An 18,638-nucleotide genomic window follows, 5' to 3' on the forward strand; every position below is an offset into this window, starting at 1 on the left:
CAGATGACGCAGAAAGAAAAGAACAAATTGGTGTCCCTGAAGGTAGAGATGTACCAATTCTGAATCCTCAAGTGAATTCTGGATGTATATGTCTATTGCATGCTGTCCTTGCATGAAGTTCTCAAGTCAAAATATCAAGCAAAGATACAAGTGGGCTGGAGAGATGACTCAGTGGTTAAGTGCACTGGCTGCTCTTCCAGAGGACCCAGTTCAAGTCCCAGCACCCAGATGGTGGCTCACAACTGTCTGTAACTCCATTTCCAGAGGATGACACCCTCACACAGACATACATTCAGGCAAAACACAAATGCATGCAAAATAATAATAAATAATTAAAAATAAAAACCAGTAAGGGCTAGAATCACTTTATGGTAAAGAATAAGAAAAGCAAGATTAGTAAGGACGTGGTAGGAGGCTCAGAAGTTCACAATTCAGATTCAACTTCCCCTGATTTCGCTGGATACCAGGTTTCAAAAGAAAAAAAGTCATTCAATATCATACTGAAGGCTGTGTATGCCAACCTCTGCATTTGTTTGTGTAAAAATTTCCTTAATGCTGTCATCTTTTTGATTGCTACAAAATGTCTTATTCATTGTGTTTCCAGGCCATTCTAATGAAATGGTTGACAGGTATGCCAACACCTTTTCTGCTAGAGGTTCCCCAAGTAAAGGCTCTGGGGAATGCTTGGCTCTTAGGGAATTGTTGGAAACCCAGTCATCAGCTGCTTCCAAACTTCGGCTGCAATAAAAACTAGTGACTGACGTTGACAAGCTCGGTGTCACACTGCTGCCACTTGCTTCTGAGGTCATCTCAGGCAACTCACGGTCAACGGGGTCTGGAAGGCAGACTTCTTCATCTTCAGAGTTGACGGCTGTTTAAAAAAAAAGCCTACTATTACATATTGACAAGTCAAGTCATCCTTTCTCTCTTTCTTTCTTTCTTTCTTTCTTTCTTTCTTTCTTTCTTTCTTTCTTTCTTTCTTTCTTTCTTTTTTTTAAGACAAGGTTCTCTGTGTAACCCCAAAACTCGCTCTATAGACCAGACTGGCCTCAAACTCAGAGACTGCCTCTGCTTCTCGGGATCTGGGATTAAAGGTGTGGACCACCATGCCCAGCTTTTTCAGAATGACTATGTATTTATCTGTTTATCAATTTATTTATTTGTTTTGGTTTTGTTGAGACAGGGTTTCACTGTGAAGCTCTGGCTGTCCTGGAACTAGCTCTGTAAACCAGGCTGGCCTCAAACTCAGAGATACACCTGCCAAGTGCTGGGATTATAGGTGTGCACCACCATGCCCAACAGACAAGTCTTAATTAAGAGTATTTTTAGGGCTATCATGGGTAAGACAATGCTAGAAGGGAAAACACCAAGTTGCTATCATCTGTACAATATTAAGTACATGATATTTAAGTATTCTAATCCAGGAAAATATTCTAATTAGGTTGGAAACCTCAGTTCTACAGTGTACCTTTAAAAAGTTTCTTAGAGCCGGGAGGTGGCACACACCTCTAATCCCAGTACTTGGGAGGCAGAGACAGGTGGATCTCCAAGTTTGAGGTCAGTCTGGTCTACAGAGTGAGTTCCAGGACAGCCAGAGCTGTTACATAGAGAAACCCTGTCATGAAAAAACAAAACAAACAAACAAACAAACAAAAAATTCTGGTACCACTATAGAAAACCACAACCAATCAAAACTCAGAGGTGTGGAGCACAGTCCAAATGGATACATCTATAAAACACTCCAAGACCTAATGCTCAGGGAACATTGTGGAAAAGGGAGTGGAAAAACGACCAAAACCAGAGGGTCCGGGGGTTTGCTGTGAGAATGTGACTGAAGCTGCACCCATGAAGTCTCACCAACATGATGGCCCAAGCATGAGCTGAACATGGATGACACCCATGGGCATTTCAAAGTGGATAGGGACAGCCCCCAAGGCCTCAGCCCTACATCAAGAACTATTGGAAGCCGAGGGAAGCTGGAAGCAGGAGAGATGCTCTTCCCCAGGAAGAGCACACCAGTTGGATGTCTAATATCAGATGGTCAGTCCTGGAAACACAAGCAATGCTACAGGGACTGAACAGGTTGTGCTTAGGAACGTATATGGATATCCATATAAATATTTGCAGACAATAACAATGAAAAAAGAGGAGGAAACTGGGGAGAGGTCCACGGGAGAATTTGCAGAGAGGAAAGGGAAAGGAGAAATGTAATTATAAAATTTTTTTTTTTTTTTTTGGTTTTTCGAGACAGGGTTTCTCTGTGTAGCTTTGCGCCTCCCTGGAACTCACTTGGTAGCCCAGGCTGGCCTCGAACTCACAGAGATCCGCCTGGCTCTGCCTCCCGAGTGCTGGGATTAAAGGCGTGCGCCACCACCGCCCGGCCATAAAAATGTTTTTATAAAAAGGTGTCTCGGGCCTGGAGAAATGGCTCAGTGGTTAAGAACACACATTGCTCTTGGGGAGGACTTAAGTTAGTTTCCCAGCACTCTAGTCACGTGGCTTACATCCTCCTGTAACTCCAGCTCTAGGGGACCTGACACCTTCTTCTGGACTCCATGGGCGACTAAACTCACTTACACCTCCCCACCCCCACCATTAAATTTTTTTTTTTTTTCAGATAGGGTTTCTCTATGTAGGTTTGAGTGGCTTACTGGCCTTTACCTATGTAGACCATGCTGGCCTCTAACTCAGAGAGATCATCTTTTCTCTTCCTCCCAAGGTGCTAGGGTTAAAGGGATGCACCATCATGCCTGCCTTAATCTTTTTTTTTTTCTTTAACTTTTATTCTTTGTGGATTTCATGTCATGTATTTCGATCCCACTCCCTGTCCCCTTGCGTCTGCCCTCTGCCCTTGCAATGCCCACCCCCCCCAACAAAACCAAATTTAAAGGAAAAAACAAAAACCAAACAATACAAAGAAACAAAACAAAAATAAAAACAAAAACAAACAAATAAAGAAACAAAAAAGAAGAATCTTGTCGTGGAAACTGTGGTGTGATTTGTTGAGTCACAGTTCTTGTCGTGGAAACTGTGGTGTGATCTGTTGAGTCACAGTTCACCCTTTAGTCTGTTCATCTTTACTGGCAAGTAAGTGTTCATTACCACTAGTCATTGGTCTGGCTCGAGGCCTCTAGTTTCTGCTACACCACCAGTCATGGGCTCTCCCTGGGCTTCCTCTTGGATATTCTGTTGTGGTCCTGTGTCATGGAGATCCTGCTATTTTGGATCTGTAGGTTTGTCTTAACAGTTCATAGATCTGGTGGATGTTGGGGTGGGCCAGTTCGTAGTCCTGGTTCTGGGTCTGGGTGGTAGCTGGGTTGGTCTGCTCACTAGCTTTCCCTCATCGTCACCACCTGCATGAGCTCTCCAGCACCGCCACGGCTAGCTCACCCAGTGCAGCCTACAGCCAGGAGGGGCGGGGGAGTTCTCCTGTTCTTGGGTCCTCAGATCTGGGTCCCCCACATTCACATCACCAGAGCCACTCTACTGTTTTGTCCAGGCAAGGTGCAGGACCCTCTCCCCCGATTGCTGTAGGGAGCACGGAGAGGCCTGGGGTCAGCTCTCCTACTCTCATGCCCTCGGGGCTGGCTCACCTGTGACCCCGACAACAGGGTCAGCTCTAGTGCGCTGCCCAGGCAGAAAGCAGAGGCTTCTTTCTCCGCAACCCGGTGAGGGTCAGGGCTAGCTCTCCTACTCCTGTGACCCCAGGGTCAGCTCTCTCACCTGCCACAGGTGGTAATGGGTGGGGAAGGCATCTTTCCCTCACCTATGCCACCACATGGGAGATTGGGGGAGGGGGCGGGGTCAGCTCTCCTGCTCTCATGCCCTCAGGGTCGGCTCACCTGTGTCCCCGACCACAGGGTCAACTCTAGTGTGCTTGCTGCCCAGGTGAGGTGCACACCTAGAGTGAGGGGTGGAGGCCATCTTTCCCGAGTACAGGGGCAAGCTCTCCCCTAAGGGGTAGGGACAGCTTGCCTGCTGCAGTTTCCAGCAAGGGGCAGGGGCAGCCATCCCAGGGCCAGTGAAGGGCAGGGACGGCTCAGCACAGCATGGTTCCAATGACCTCCATGCTAACACAGTCCGTGGACATCACCACAGACCCCAGCTGCAGCAGGACCATGGACTCAGACATGGCCCTGAGTAGCAGTTCTGTCTCAGATGCCACCATGGCCCCTGGTGGTAGCACGGCCCAGCAACCCCATGGCCCTTGGGCATCAACATGGTCCAAGGTGGCTGGCCAGACCCCGGGCATCCGCAGAGGCCTTGGTGTCAACTGGAGCCACTGACCACCCCAGATCCTGGCCTCCCCAGGGCCATGGACCTAGGCAGTGGCCTGTGCCCAGACATCTCCATGGCTCCAGGTGGCAGCACTGTAATTTTTTTTAAAGCTTAATTTTTTTCTTAATGATTTATAGTTGAATATAGCATTATTATTTTTTTAAATCAATGAGTAGGATCATTTTAAAAAAAGGCCATTTGGTCCACAGTGAGTGATAAGAATCCATGCATGGAGGCATTTTTTTTTTCCAGAGAGAGTTTCTCTGTGTAGCTTTGCGCCTTTTCCTGGAACTCACTTGGAAGCCCAGGCTGGCCCCGAACTCACAGAGATCCACCTGGCTCTGCCTCCCGAGTGCTGGGATTAAAGGCGTGCGCCACCACCGCCCGGCACATTTCTTCTTTTTAAACCTTCCTTCTTCCTCCCATCCTTCTTTCCTTCCTTTCTGTCCTTATTTGTTTATTTATTTGCTTATTTATTTATTTATTTGTCTTGAGACAGAGTCTCTCTACATAAGTGTGGCTGTCCCGGAACTCACTGTAGACCAGGCTGGCCTTGAACTGACAGAGATCCTCCTGCCTCTGCCTCCCGAGTGCTGGGATTAAAGGAATGTGCCATCAAGACCAGCTTTGAATTAAAAAAAGAAAGATTTATTTTGTTTTCTATGTGTGAGTGCTTGGTGTTCTTGGAGGTCAGAAGAGGGTGGCGGATCTCTTGGGGCTGGAGTTATGGAAGGTTGTGAGCTGCCATGTAGGTGTTGGGAATCAAACCCTGGTCCTCTAAAAGAGCAGCTGATTCTATTAACTGCTGAGCCATCTCTCCAGCCCCAGTAGGTATTTCTATAGAGCCTTATGGTCTACAAAGCGTCTTATCATTCCAGATCTCATTTATTATCTGAACAATTCTTCAGGGAGTTATTGTTGGTGCCACTTCACAAACAAGCAAACCTTGACAGAGAGAAACCACCCACCATCAATTAGACACAAGGTGGATTTCAACCTAGATACTAAGTTGTACGCTTTTCCTATTAGACTCCACAGTGGACACTTTAAAATGTTTGTGGCCAGGAGTGTTGGTGCGATCCCTGCCCTTGGGAGGCCAAGGCAGATCAGAGTTAGAGACCATTGCTCCAGGCCAGTTAGGGGTAAGTAGTGAGATTCTGTCCCCAAACAAAACAAACAAAGCCAAAAATGAAAAACAACATAAAAAAAAAACAAGTAAAACCCCCCAAAACCCAAAAGTTAAGTTTTAGAAAATGTCACAAAATTCCTAAAATACATTTTATAAGACTTTACATGTTAACTTTTTAACATATTAAATTTTTTTACATTAAATTTAAAATTGTTAAAATACATTTTATATTCATTTCTAAAATTATGTAGGACAGGTTTTGAGATATAAAGACAGGGCATAAATATCTAAATGGCTACAAAATACCCAAGGTTTTTGTCCTATACTCTGACTCATTTCAGTCCTCGGCATTACTACATGGTCACCATTATGATGCCTTTGAATTCAAATAAGAAAAAAAATTTCACATTTTAAGACAGGATACTACATTTTTTTCTTAAAAAGATATGCCAGTTCACATACTAGTAAATTGATATTTCTTTTGAATAAGTAAATAAAATAAAATGGAACATAAAATAAATAAGATTTAGGATAGCTTCTCGATTCTTTAAGATTTAAGAAAATATTTGCTACACAAATACTTCTAACAATTTCTTGAAAATAAAAAGTACCTTTTATTTGTGATGTTTCCCTTTCTCTTTTCTCCGCCTACAAGAAAAGTCATTTGCATTTTTTAAAAATGAAGGAAATTTGTATAGCTTCTATAATATATTTATATATTTATATTAGTAAGAGATACAATATTACAAATTTTTGATAGAAAATTTTTTCTACAATATTTTTTTTTCCAAAATATTTTAACAGAAAAGAAAACCAGTTATTTGAAAATCCGAGGGCTGGAGAGATGGCTTGTCGGCTAAGAGCATACACTGCACAGTATTCCTTTTCCACACCCATGACACCTGGTCCACTCTGAGAGACTGCATCGTCCACTCATGTGGGTGCTCTTGCCACCTCAGTGCTGTCCTTTGAGGGCCAGCCAGTCTTTGAGCTCATGACCCTCTGGGAGACGGGCCACCTCTAAATGTTGGGAGCAACTGAACTGCATCTCAATGAAGCTGTTATGTGCAAAACAAAAGTGTTCTGAAAATAAAGCTTTTCAAAGAGAAAGTAAATATACTCCTTGAGCTCTATTGTTAGGCTGATTTTTGGAACATTTTATTAACAGTATGAACCAAGAAATAAAAACAGAAATTAAGCAGGGTGGTGGTGGTGGTGGCGGCGGCGGCGGCGGCGGTGGCGTTCGCCTTTAATCCCAGCACTCGGGAGGCAGAGGCAGGCGGATCTCTGTGAGTTGGAGGCCAGTCTGGTCTACAGAAAGAGTTCCAGGACTTCCAGGGCTACACAGGTTTGCCACCACCACCTGACTCCACAATATATGAAGAACTCTTAATTTCAATGTTAAGAAAATAATCCAATTAGAAAATATAAGTGATTTAACGAGATATTTTTACTAAGAGAATAGATGATAAAGATATGAAGAGATATGCTAAACCAAACTTACTGGGAAATAAAAGTTGAAACATAATATGTTGTCTTATACAGAGAGGAACATGGATCTTGCCTTGGCGTGGACTACTTCTGACTGACCTGGGTGGTGGCTGCTAAAGGCTTGGATGGCTATGGAGACTTTTTATTCTTATTATATTTGTGTGTGTGTGTGTGTGTGTGTGTGTGTGTGTGTGTGTGTGTGTGCACTCACGTGTTTGCTTTCATGCAATTGCACACATGTAGAGGTCAGAGGACTCCTTTTCGGACTTGATTCCCTTCTTACACTGTGTGTATCCTGGGCACAGAACTGAGGTCATCAGACTGGGTTGCAAGCACCTTTACCCACTGAGACATTTTACTGGCTCCAAATTTCTTAGAGTAAGATAATGAAGGGGCTGGGGTAGAGCTAGTGGTAGGATGCTTGCCTAGCACACACAAGCCACTAGCACTAGCACTGCAGGTCAGGATTGAACATACACATGCTCGTGTGCACACACCTCCCCCCCACAACATGGGTTGGTCACCATAGATCACTCATCTTTTTATTAAATCTTTCTCTGTAGCACAGAGAACTTTACCTTGTTGCTACTCTGTCATCTACGTTTATATAATATTCTGAGTTCTTTGTTGTGGTTTCAACAATGTTCATAGCATCTAAATTAGGGGTAAACCCCATCTCAAGAAACCACTTTGGAGAGATTCTGGGTTTGACGGAGGACTAGAAACTGCTTCAGTGTGATCAAGTGAGGAAGAACTGTGATGTGTAAACACAGAGAGTATGCCAAAGAAAGGAAGTGAGGGAAGAGCTTCACCACAAGAGGTGCTGTAGCACAGCGGTGAAGTGTGGAGAACCAGGAGGGGGAGTCATCAACCGGAAGGCCAAGCCCAACGCAGCTCCACCTCCAGGCTCCCAGCAGAGGGAGGGGGAAGCAGAAGCTTCTTCCAACAGGTCATCCAGGGGGTCCTGGTGAGAAGCCACTGGCATTCCTATTTACAGGCTACATTCACAGCTCTCACAAACCTCAAAACCAGTGACTTCTCTTGTGGGATGGGTCAGCAATGGGAAGGGATTTCCCTGACCCAAATGGCTGAGGCTGAGTGTCATCTTTAGAGGCGACATACTGTTTAAAACTGAACTACCCTTGGGTCCTGAGAACAGAAGCTACTTATGTCAACAGCCTGAATTCAATCTGTCACAGCCCCAGCCTGAGAGACAGGTGTAGGAGACAGCTGTAGAGTGTGGAAGGCACACACTGAGAAGCCCCAAAGTGCAGGTATCTGGTAGCTCCACCACTGGTCCCTGGGGGCAGATATCATCAATATAACTTGGAAGTCAGCAGGCAAATCAACTTCTGGAGCCACCTATCTGCTGTGAGGTTAACTACTGTAGAGTCCGTGCATTTTCAAACTCCAGCTAGCACTTTTCTAGAGGACCCAGGTCCAAGTCAAGTGACTCAACAACCACCTGTAACTCCAGCTCCAGAGGATTTGAATCCTCTGGCTAAGACCACACACATATGCGCCTGCACACAGACAACTAAAAATCAAGATTTATTTTAATTTACAATTTTGTGTATGTGTGCCTCTCTGTATGTGTGCAGTACTCACAGGGGCCAGAAGAGGGCATTGGATCTCTGATCCTCTGCAATAGCATCTCATGTGCACCCAGCCATCTCTCCAGCCCTGCTAAGTGGATTTTGAGAAGATGAACACAGGTTTGCCTGTAAGGAGCTCAGTGCTATGGATGCTTCCCCTACCTCTGGTGAAACAGGCAGAAAGAAACCACTCAACTGGAACTTTCACCGTCTAGAGGGTATGAATTGGGAACTCTTGGGATGGTGAGAGACTCTGTCCAGCTCACAGACTGAAAAGGCTAAGTGTGTCCAGCAGAGGCCCGTGGTACACAGAGAAGGAACACTCCTGACGTGCAGACGGCCCTGGCTGACATCAGACATTCGTACAGTACTGACCCCTCAGCACCAGCATAAATCACGGTAAACAGAGCTCAGAGCCCAGTGTAACTGGCCCCAGCCCTAGACACATATTCAACATCATACGTCCTTGGAGAACTATGACGACTGTGAGCAGTTCCTCTGCTTCTCTTCTGATGGTGAATGCTAAAAACACTGACAGCAGCCAGTGCTGATGTGGATGCGCCGTGAAAGAATGGTTCTCCTTCCTGGCCAGTGGGGATGTGAAATAGACACAGTTTCTCATAAAACCACACACACAGTATGATTAATAGCAATTCTCTCTGGTATCTTCCCAAGTGAGTTGAAAAGTCATGCCCAAAAAAAGCCTCCACAAAAGTGTTTGAAGCACCTTTGCTCATAACGGCCCAAACTTTGAAGCAACCAGGATGTCCTTCTGTGGGTGAAAGGACAAATTGAGCTGATAGTTCATTTTTCTTCTGTCTTGACTGTAGTCTATCTAGGTCTGGGACCGTTTCCTTTTTGTCTGTGTAGGCTCCGTGGCAAAACAGTGTTGCCAGATGGTTACTAGACACGTGGTTGCTGAGTTCAGCTTGAATTCCAGGCGAAGGCTGTGTTGCCAAGGCCTGCCGTCCTATCTGTCATCAGTCTTTATCTGAATGCCGTTAGACCATCAATTCATTTGTTTAGCTCGGCTCTGTCATAGCTTTCCATTTTTCCCTGGCCATGCTCTACTTTGTCCTTCTGATGCTGTTTTGACACAGAACATTGTTAATTGTGGTCTGCTTTTCTCATCAGTACCACACAAGCATCTTGAAAGTAGGGGCAATATCTTAATCTCCCCAGCAGGAGAGGGACAAGATCTTCAAACATAATATGGATTAGTAGATCTTTGCCAAACTGAATTAAATTACACTTCACTGGTTTGGTAGGGCTATCTGGTTATCTGAGCATTTCTTATCTCCAAATTTCTTTTTTTCTGCTAGTCCCAAGAATGTCTTTGCATGCACCCCCCAACCCGCCATTATCTTCATCCTTCTTCTAAGCCTAGTATGGAGAGTGTAGGGTTTTGTTTGTTTGTTTTTTGCTGAAAGGTATATAAAAGCACCTGGAGATAGAATATATTTTCATTTAATTTTTCTGTTCTTTTAAAAATTTTATCACCCTCCAGAATATAAAAGAAAACCAGTTTTCCTATCGTATGAACCTTTGGTTTGGATAATTTAAATTTTAGCTCCATGCTTTTGTATCTTAAACTAAAACATAATAGTGGACCTATTAGCCTTCTAATGGAAAGACAACATGCTGGTAACATGGTCTAGGGATCTCCAAGGAGTCTGCTTTAAAACATGACACTACCTGTGGTTGAGGTTGGCCAGCATGAAAGTTTCGGGAAATGAAAACACACTGAGAATGAGATTTAATCTTCGGTTTGGATGGTCTTTGCTTCAGCTTTTCATCAGTTAATTTAACTTGGGAACCTTGAAATATTTCCCTGGAAAACATTGTACAGAAAATATTATTAAACAGGAATCAGATTATATGATTATATATGCCAATTGAGATAATCATCTCTAACACTTATACACGGGAGTTTGAAGTCAGCATGTTGCAGACCTTTAAAAGTAGCCATCCAGCCTCCTGGACTGAGCAGCTACTGGGTTTTTTGTTTTTTGGTTTTTTTTTTTTTTTTTTTTTTTTTTTTTTTTTTTTGGTTTTTCAAGACAGGGTTTCTCTGTGTAGCTTTGCGCCTTTCCTGGATCTTGCCCTGTAGACCAGGCTGGCCTCGAACCCACAGAGATCCGCCTGGCTCTGCCTCTCGAGTGCTGGGACTAAAGGCATGCGCCACCATCGCCCGGCAAGCTACTGGGTTCTTTTTTTTTTTTTTTTTTTTTTTGGTTTTTCGAGACAGGGTTTCTCTGTGTAGCTTTGCGCCTTTCCTGGGACTCACTTGGTAGCCCAGGCTGGCCTCGAACTCACAGAGATCCGCCTGCCTCTGCCTCCCAAGTGCTGGGATTAAAGGCGTGCGCCACCACCGCCCGGCTTGCTACTGGGTTCTTAAACTTTCCTTTGGAAGACAACAATTGTTGGACTAGTGAGACCCTAACCTGTGAGCCTTTCTAATAAATCCCATATATATACATACATACACACATATGTACATACACATATACACACATACATACACATACACACATACATATATGCACACATATACACATATAATGTATGTTATAAACCCCACATATATGTACATATATACATACACATTATTATATATAGTCTATAATATACATCTATATTCATTCTATCAGTTCTGTTTCTCTTGATAACCCTGACTAGTAACAATATTTTAAAAAATGATGTCAGACAATGAATGATACAAAGAAAGGAATTGTCAAGCCACAAAAAGACATAGAGGAGAGCTGGACATAGTGACTTAACACCAGTAATCCAAAGCCTGGGAGGCCGAGGCAGGAGGATTGTCGTGAGGTTAAGGTCAACCTGTGCCACCTAGTGAGTTTCAAGCCAGTTAGGTTACATAGTTAAGCCCTGTCTAAGAAAAAGTCTGAGAAGGCTACATTCTGTATGATTTGACATCTGATAGCAACTCTGTGAACTCACTCTGGAAAAGACTGAACTTCTGAGGCCTGGGAAGACAAGTGGTCACCTGGGGTTAGGGAGGGGGAGGGCCGGATAGATGAAGCACAGAGGAATTTTAGGGCAATGACAAAACTCTGGCTGATACTGTAACTGTATGTGCAAGTCACTCTACACTGGTGAAAACCGTGGAATGTACATGAAGAGGAAATCTTCATGTCAGACGGATGTTAACAACCTGTTGACATAAGTTCTTCAGTTTTAACTCCCCCCAAACAATAATAATGGGGCCATCTATTTTTCCAGTGGTACTAGAAAGTTTCCAAGTTAGTTCTAGAGATCATCATATTGGATTCCTTCATAAGATATAAACAACTAAGACCCAGTCACTCGGGGCTGGAGACATGGCTCAGCGGTTAAGAGCACTGGCTGTTCTTCCAGAGGTCCTGAGTTCAATTCCCAGCAACCACATGGTGGCTCTCAACCACCTGTAATGAGATCTGATGCCCTCTTCTGGCCTGCAGGGATACATGTAGACAGAACACTATATACATAACCACATGGTGGCTCATAATCATCTATAATGAGATCCAGTTCCCTCTTCTGGCCTGCAGGCAGAACACTGTATACATAATAAATAAATCATAAAAAATAAAGAAAAAAAAGATCCAGTCACTCATTGAATTCGATCCACTGAACAGGTATTTAACCTATATGTCAGAAATGTTGAGTGTCAAATATTTAAGAGTGTGCTAGGGGCAGGACCTGTAACCATCACCTTCATGACCTATTATATAGCTTATGTACTAATAAGGAAGATAGACACTACGAGAAGATGAAAAATTATGGCTGTGGGAAGTGCCATTGAGGAAAGTTACCAGGTGCTGTGTGTGAGTTTGTACAAAGGGAATCAACCTGGCTAGGGCGGTCAGTGAAGGATTTCCCGAGGAAAGGGTGATTGAACTAGGCTGCTAAAGAGTAAGCCTAGTGGTTAGGTCAAATCTGGTAGAAAGGGAGAGATGTGGAAGAGATGTTATTCTAGGCAGATGAAATATCAAACACAAAGCTATGAGGGCCAGAGTTCTACCATGTAGGAGAAACACAAAAAGCAAGACAGAAAATAGAAGACAGAGTGAGGAGTGTGAAGGGGCAGATCACGTGGGGCCTGAAAAGACAGGCCACTTGGGTTTCTCTTCAAACCGATGGGAAGTCCTTTGAAAAACAGTGGGCATGGGAGAGAAGAAGCGAGTGATCTGATGAGATTTGCATGTGGAAAACGTATGGCTGAAGTGTGGAGAATACATGAACTTGACATTGAAGGCAGGGTCAGCTATAAACCCCGGTGCAGCTGTCGGTGTGGAGGACGAGGAAGGCGTGGAGGGTGCAGCGGCTGATGGATTGAAATGGATGTGAGCCGTTTACGAGGGGGAAAAACTGAACTTGGCGATAGTTCAAGTGTGTTAGGGTGGGAAACAAGAGGGACCTGTCAGGTGTGTCCTCTGCTTTGAGAAGAAAAGCATCTCTCCTTTGACTCTTGTTACGGTTTGCATCTGAAATGTCACCCACAAACTCATGCTTTGATGACGCTGCTTGGGGGAGGCTGGGGGACCTTTAGGAAGTGGAGCTTGATAACTTTCTACTTTCTGGCCCACAGATGCCACACACTCCTGCATCTGTGAATGTGGCCGTGCCTTTCCCACTGTGACAGGCTGAAATCTCCTGAAACCATGAGCCAAAATAAGCCTCTCTTCCCTTAAGTTATTGTATCAAGTATTTCAGCTACTGTGATACAAAAGCACCTAATACAATTCTATGTGCGTCTCCAGCTACTGTCCCCTTTATTAGTTTTCTAAACACACACACACACACACACACACACACACACACACTCCTCTTGAAAGAGACATCTATACTTTTCTCAATTTTCTCACATATCATTGTCCTCAAGGATCAACCTCAGAATCTATCATTGCACTAACACTTCATCAAGGTTACCAATGACCTCCACCTCCCGAAATCAAAGAGTCACTTTTTTGTCCTCATCATCCTCAGCTTCAGGATTTCAGTGTAACTGGCTCACACCTCCTTCTTGTAATATTTTTAAATTTCTACTCCCTTGACTATCCACCCTCTGGGTTCTTCTTAGATACTGATTTTCTCTACTTAGTTGCATTGTTTCCAAATGCAGGTAGTGTGAAGGGCACAGCCACAGGTCATCTTCCTTCCTTCCTTCCTTCCTTCCTTCCTTCCTTCCTTCTTTCCTTCCTTCCTTTCTTCTTTTTCACAACAGAGTTTCTCTGTGCAACCACCCTGGCTGTCCTGGATCTCGCTCTGTAGGCTAGGTTGGCCTCAGACTCACAGAGATCTACCTGTCTCTGTCTCCCGAGTGCTGGTCTAAAGGTGTGCTCCATGGCCCAGCTGCCATAAGTCATTTTTCAACAACCACACCCTGGTTGGTCTCATCCAGTTCTATGACTTTGGAATCTCTATACCTAATCTTCCATTGTGGCTTCTCAGTTTCTACCAGCACACCCAATTGCAACACAGTATTCCCGTTCTGGACTGTAAATAGGATTTTAAACTCACGTTGAACACACAACTCTTAGTTTATCACACACACACCCCGCCCATGGATACCCTTTATGATAATTTCTCTATCCCAGAAAATGGCATGACTCACTCAGCTGCCTGAGACAAAATCCCAGGTATCCAGCCTTCACACTGCCGCCTCACTCTTCTTCCTCACTTCACTCATTCTATCAAGTCCCAACTCCACCTGGGAAACACATCTCAGGTCCAGACCCTTCTTTTGTCTCCTCTAGTCGTATTAGTTCAAAGCAGCCTCCGCTCTCACAGATGAAAGCTAGGCTGCTCATTTGCCTGCCTACTCTCTCGTTGCTCCTGTCGGTTCCAGGCTCTACAGAGCAACGTCATTTGAAAATATAAGCCAGAACTGTCATATCTTGTTATTAAGAATACATGTTCATTTTTATCAGCAGTCTCTTAAAAAGCAATCATGTGCTGGGCATTGTTGGCACACATCTTTAATCCCAGCACTTGGGAGGTGGAGGCAGGTGGATCTCTGTGAGTTCGAAGCCAGTCTGGTCTACATGTGCTATTATGTGCTAAGCCATCTTGTTGGCCCTTAGGGAATTTTGCACAGGGCGTGTTTAATAAATCTTATTCTTTGAACTCAAGTCTCAGATTAAACACAAACTCCTTGTACAGGTCCCCCTGGTGCACCTTTTATGTTTGCTCATTTATCTGTCTCCTGTCCAGTGTAGGAAACAAGAATCTTTCTGTCTTGTTCACAGCTGCATCCTAATTCCAACAACAATGGAAGACAGTTAACAGATATTTCCTTTATTATTTATGTTTTATTGTGCATTCACGAAATATTTGTTGAAACAATGAACAAATGAATACTTTCTGACTTGTGCATGGCGCAGAGACAGTTGCTGAGGTAAGATCACTAGGAGAAAATGTGGGAAGACGATCTTACCATATATATATATATATATATATATATATATATATATATATATATATATATATTTGGTTTTTCGAGACAGGGTTTCTCTGTAGCTTTGGAGCCTGTCCTGGACTAGCTCTGTAGACCAGGCTGGCCTCGAACTCACAAAGATCCACCTGCCTCTGCCTCCCGAGTGCTGGGATTACAGGTGTGAGCCACCACCGCCTGGCTTATATTTTTTAGATACCAGAATGCAAATTCTGAGCTGATTAAATAAGTAGAAACACAAAATTTTAGAGTTGAAAAGAAGGCTTTTGTAGTAATCTTTTGTGTGTTTCTGGAGGGAGAGCATTTTCAGACCACATCAGAGCATTCTGTCAGTTCTCTTGGCTCCTAAAGAAAGGGGGTCTTGCCCTTCAGTCATGTCCTAACCTCCAAACTGGTAGGTTCTCCCCTAATTTCTAGCTTTAGATTATAATCAGAACCAAGTCTTTCAGTAAGTAAAATAGGACTTGTTAATCCCTCAAATTTTTTCAGAGCACAAAGATTGCTGTTATATTGCTCCAATCCTTCTATCAGGCTATTTAATGCACGCAGTCTTTTCCAACCACAGGGTCTCCAACTAAACCCCAGATTGTAGAATCACTCCCATCATAATGATTTAAATTTAATAGCTGTGGAAAAAGCCCTTCATTGAGTTTTCAGGTAAACTTTCTAATAAACCTTACCTTCGTTTGCAAATCAGGAACCACAAAGCAGATGCCAAAGCGAAGAAACCAATTCCCAGACTAATGGCACCAGCAGCCAGAAAATAGATTAAGTAATTAATAAAACCTGTACAAATAAATGATAAAAGATCATTTCATGCACATGTCTCAGTTCATTAGGTAAATAAGTGAGGTGAAATTTACAATGATATAACACGTTATATTAAGACTGACCAAGGAATCAGAGAACCAGAATTCTAGTCCTATACAATCCAAATAAACGGGAGGACCCAGAGTTAGAGAACAGCATGGGATGCATCGTGGATGGAATTGGGAAAGCATGCAGGGATCTCACTTTAGAGATGGCACAGTTGGAGCCCATGCCACAGAAGTAGCTGAGCCAAAGCTGGACAGCAATTGACACAGTGTTCTGATTTTTTTCTATTCTCTTCACTAGTAAACATCTCCCAGCATCTCATCAGGCAGCTCACCACCATCTGTAACTAGCTACAAGGGTCCCATGCATCTTGCCTCCAAAGATACCTGTATCACTTGCACATATCCACATCTAGGCGAAAAAGAAACAGAAACCTTTAAACATCTTATTTCTTTTAGGGCTGGGCATGGTGGTACATGCCTTTAATCCCAGAACCCAGGAAGCAGAGACAAGGCAATCGCTGTGAGTTCGAGGCCAGTCTGGTTTACATAGTGAGTTCCAGGACAGCCAGGGTTATACAGAGAAACCCTGTCTCTAAAATAAAATAAAAATAAATAATGTAGCCGGGCGGTGGTGGCGCACGCCTTTAATCCCAGCACTCGGGAGGCAGAGCCAGGTGGATCTCTGTGAGTTCGAGGCCAGCCTGGGCTACCAAGTGAGTTCCAGGAAAGGCGCAAAGCTACAAAGAGAAATCCTGTCTCAAAAAACAAACAAACAAACAAAAACAAAAAAAATGTAAATTTTACATGTATTTATTTAGTGATGGGATCTCAAAGAATAAATTAAAATAAAAAATGAAAAGGAAATAGTTTTAATGTGCTGAAAATGAAGATAACACTAGAAACTTAAGAGAAAATGGTGAAATGGCCAATAATCATGTAAAAACTTTACTAATTATAAGTGTAGTATACATTAAACCACAAATAAAATGCTATGAAGACTACACCCAATATATAATGTGGAAAACGAAAAAGACAAAATTTAAACTGTTAACAAGGGAACAGGAATCTGAAAGTCTCATTCACTGACGGAGGGAATACAATTTAGGAGAAGCTCTGGGAAACTGGCTGCATTATTAAGCTGAATAGATGCACACTCTACAATTCAGCAATTCAACCAATGAGAACACACACAGCTCAGGTCCACATACACGTTAATGAAATTTGTAGCTGAGTCTTTAGAGCAGGGTGATTTGAGGTAGCCCAACATTTGGGAAATATGTATTGTGTATTGAGACTTCAGCAAACTCAGCACTCAATACTTAAGCAATACATCAAATTTATGATGGCCATTATCTGTGGGTGAACAAGAGAAATACAAACTGACTTTTTAATGTTCCATCCTTCAAATGATACACAGCTAATATGATAAAAATGTTCATTTAGGAGATTGTGTGGGTGTTTGTTACTGTCCTTTTTTTCTATTTCATTCTTTTGACTTATCTCTACTATTTAAACATTGTAAAAAATAGAATGTTCTAAATTTTGAAACAAAAAGAAGGAAAAAGAATATTTACATAAGGAAAAATGTCAATGGGCTGTTACTGGGCACAGGCTTCTAGAAACTTTTCTACATTATCACATTCCTTCCAGGGGTAGAGTACTTCCTTAATGTAAGTACGGTCCTGGGGGTAATCTCCAGCAATAGAAAAAAAACTGAGACTCAGGGAAAGAGGAACAAAATCGACAAATTTATATTAATCTTATAGCCACGTGAAAAATTTGAAGCACAAATTAATCTATTAAAAATGAAGAACACAATTACAGACACAGCAGAAGTGGGAATAAGAAAATGCTATCAATAATGAACACTAATAAATTTAAAGATTATTAAAATAATGAATACCTAAAAAAATAAATTTCTAAAAAGTGAATCAAGGCAGGAAGAACCTCCTGTGCTGACCGCGCTCCAACAGTGAAGGTTCCTAAGACCTGCGGGAGTTTCTGATTGAAACGCGGCTAGCACCAGCCCCACAAAGAGACACAGTACGAGAAGGGTGAGGATTCTTTGTATGCTCAGGGAAAGGCGTCATGACCGGAAGCCGAGTGGCTACGATGGACAGACTAAGACTATTTTCCACAAAAAAAAAAAGGTTAAAACTGCACGGAAGATTGTGCTGAGGCCTGAGTGTGCTGAGCCGGACTGCAGGTCTACGAGGGCACTGGCGAGCAAGAGATGCGAGCATTGTGAACCCGACGCTAATTTGGTTCTAAGCTGATTTTGTTAGGAAGACAATAAAATCATGAGCTTTTACTCAAAATAAGAAGAAAGGGGATAAAAAAGAAAGAAGTAACAGAAAATCCAAGGGAACACAAATTCGTTACATTGAATCAGCAGTTACAAATTTCCCCCAAAGTAATTGGTGGTCCCCAAAAGTTTACAATTTCTACTTGTATACCCATGATGCTAGCATTTCTTATCTTATACAAGTTCTTCCAGAGAACAGAGAGCCATTGCTGACTGTTCCTCCAAACACATTTTCTTCTTTGTGGGCAAACCGCTAGACTGTCTCAGCTTCCCATACCATCAGATGAAGCAATGTGACAGAGTTCTGACCAGTGGAATCTGAGGGCAATGATGTCATAAAAACCTTCTGCAGCTCTTTCTTCTCAACTGTGGGGGACAGAGGTGATCCCCAAGGGAACTGTGGAAGTCACAGGTTGATAGTCCCTCCATCAGTCTACTGGATCTGACTGACATCATAGAAAATTCAGCCTCACAAGATCTCATATTCTTTGCAAGGGCGTGTTCTATATTCTCCAATATAGAATAGAAAGAAACACTTGAAAACCAGTAAAACTTGGAAACGATG

The 18,638-nt window shown here is 43.0% G+C and overlaps 1 protein-coding gene across 1 annotated transcript; it reads right to left on the reverse strand.

The window, feature by feature from the left end:
- Positions 1 to 349: 349 nt before the first annotated feature.
- Positions 350 to 18,368, reverse strand: C2H1orf185 (chromosome 2 C1orf185 homolog). Its single transcript, XM_059254704.1, has 5 exons — positions 18,225 to 18,368; positions 15,631 to 15,736; positions 10,189 to 10,324; positions 6,019 to 6,055; positions 350 to 871 (listed from the first exon to the last, which is right to left on the reverse strand). The coding sequence occupies exons 1-5, from the start codon at positions 18,226 to 18,228 to the stop codon at positions 486 to 488; spliced, it is 669 nt and encodes a 222-aa protein (XP_059110687.1). The 5' UTR covers positions 18,229 to 18,368; the 3' UTR covers positions 350 to 485.
- Positions 18,369 to 18,638: the final 270 nt, after the last annotated feature.

Source organism: Peromyscus eremicus, chromosome 2 (assembly GCF_949786415.1).
Source record: "Peromyscus eremicus chromosome 2, PerEre_H2_v1, whole genome shotgun sequence".
Classification (NCBI taxonomy): domain Eukaryota; kingdom Metazoa; phylum Chordata; class Mammalia; order Rodentia; family Cricetidae; genus Peromyscus; species Peromyscus eremicus.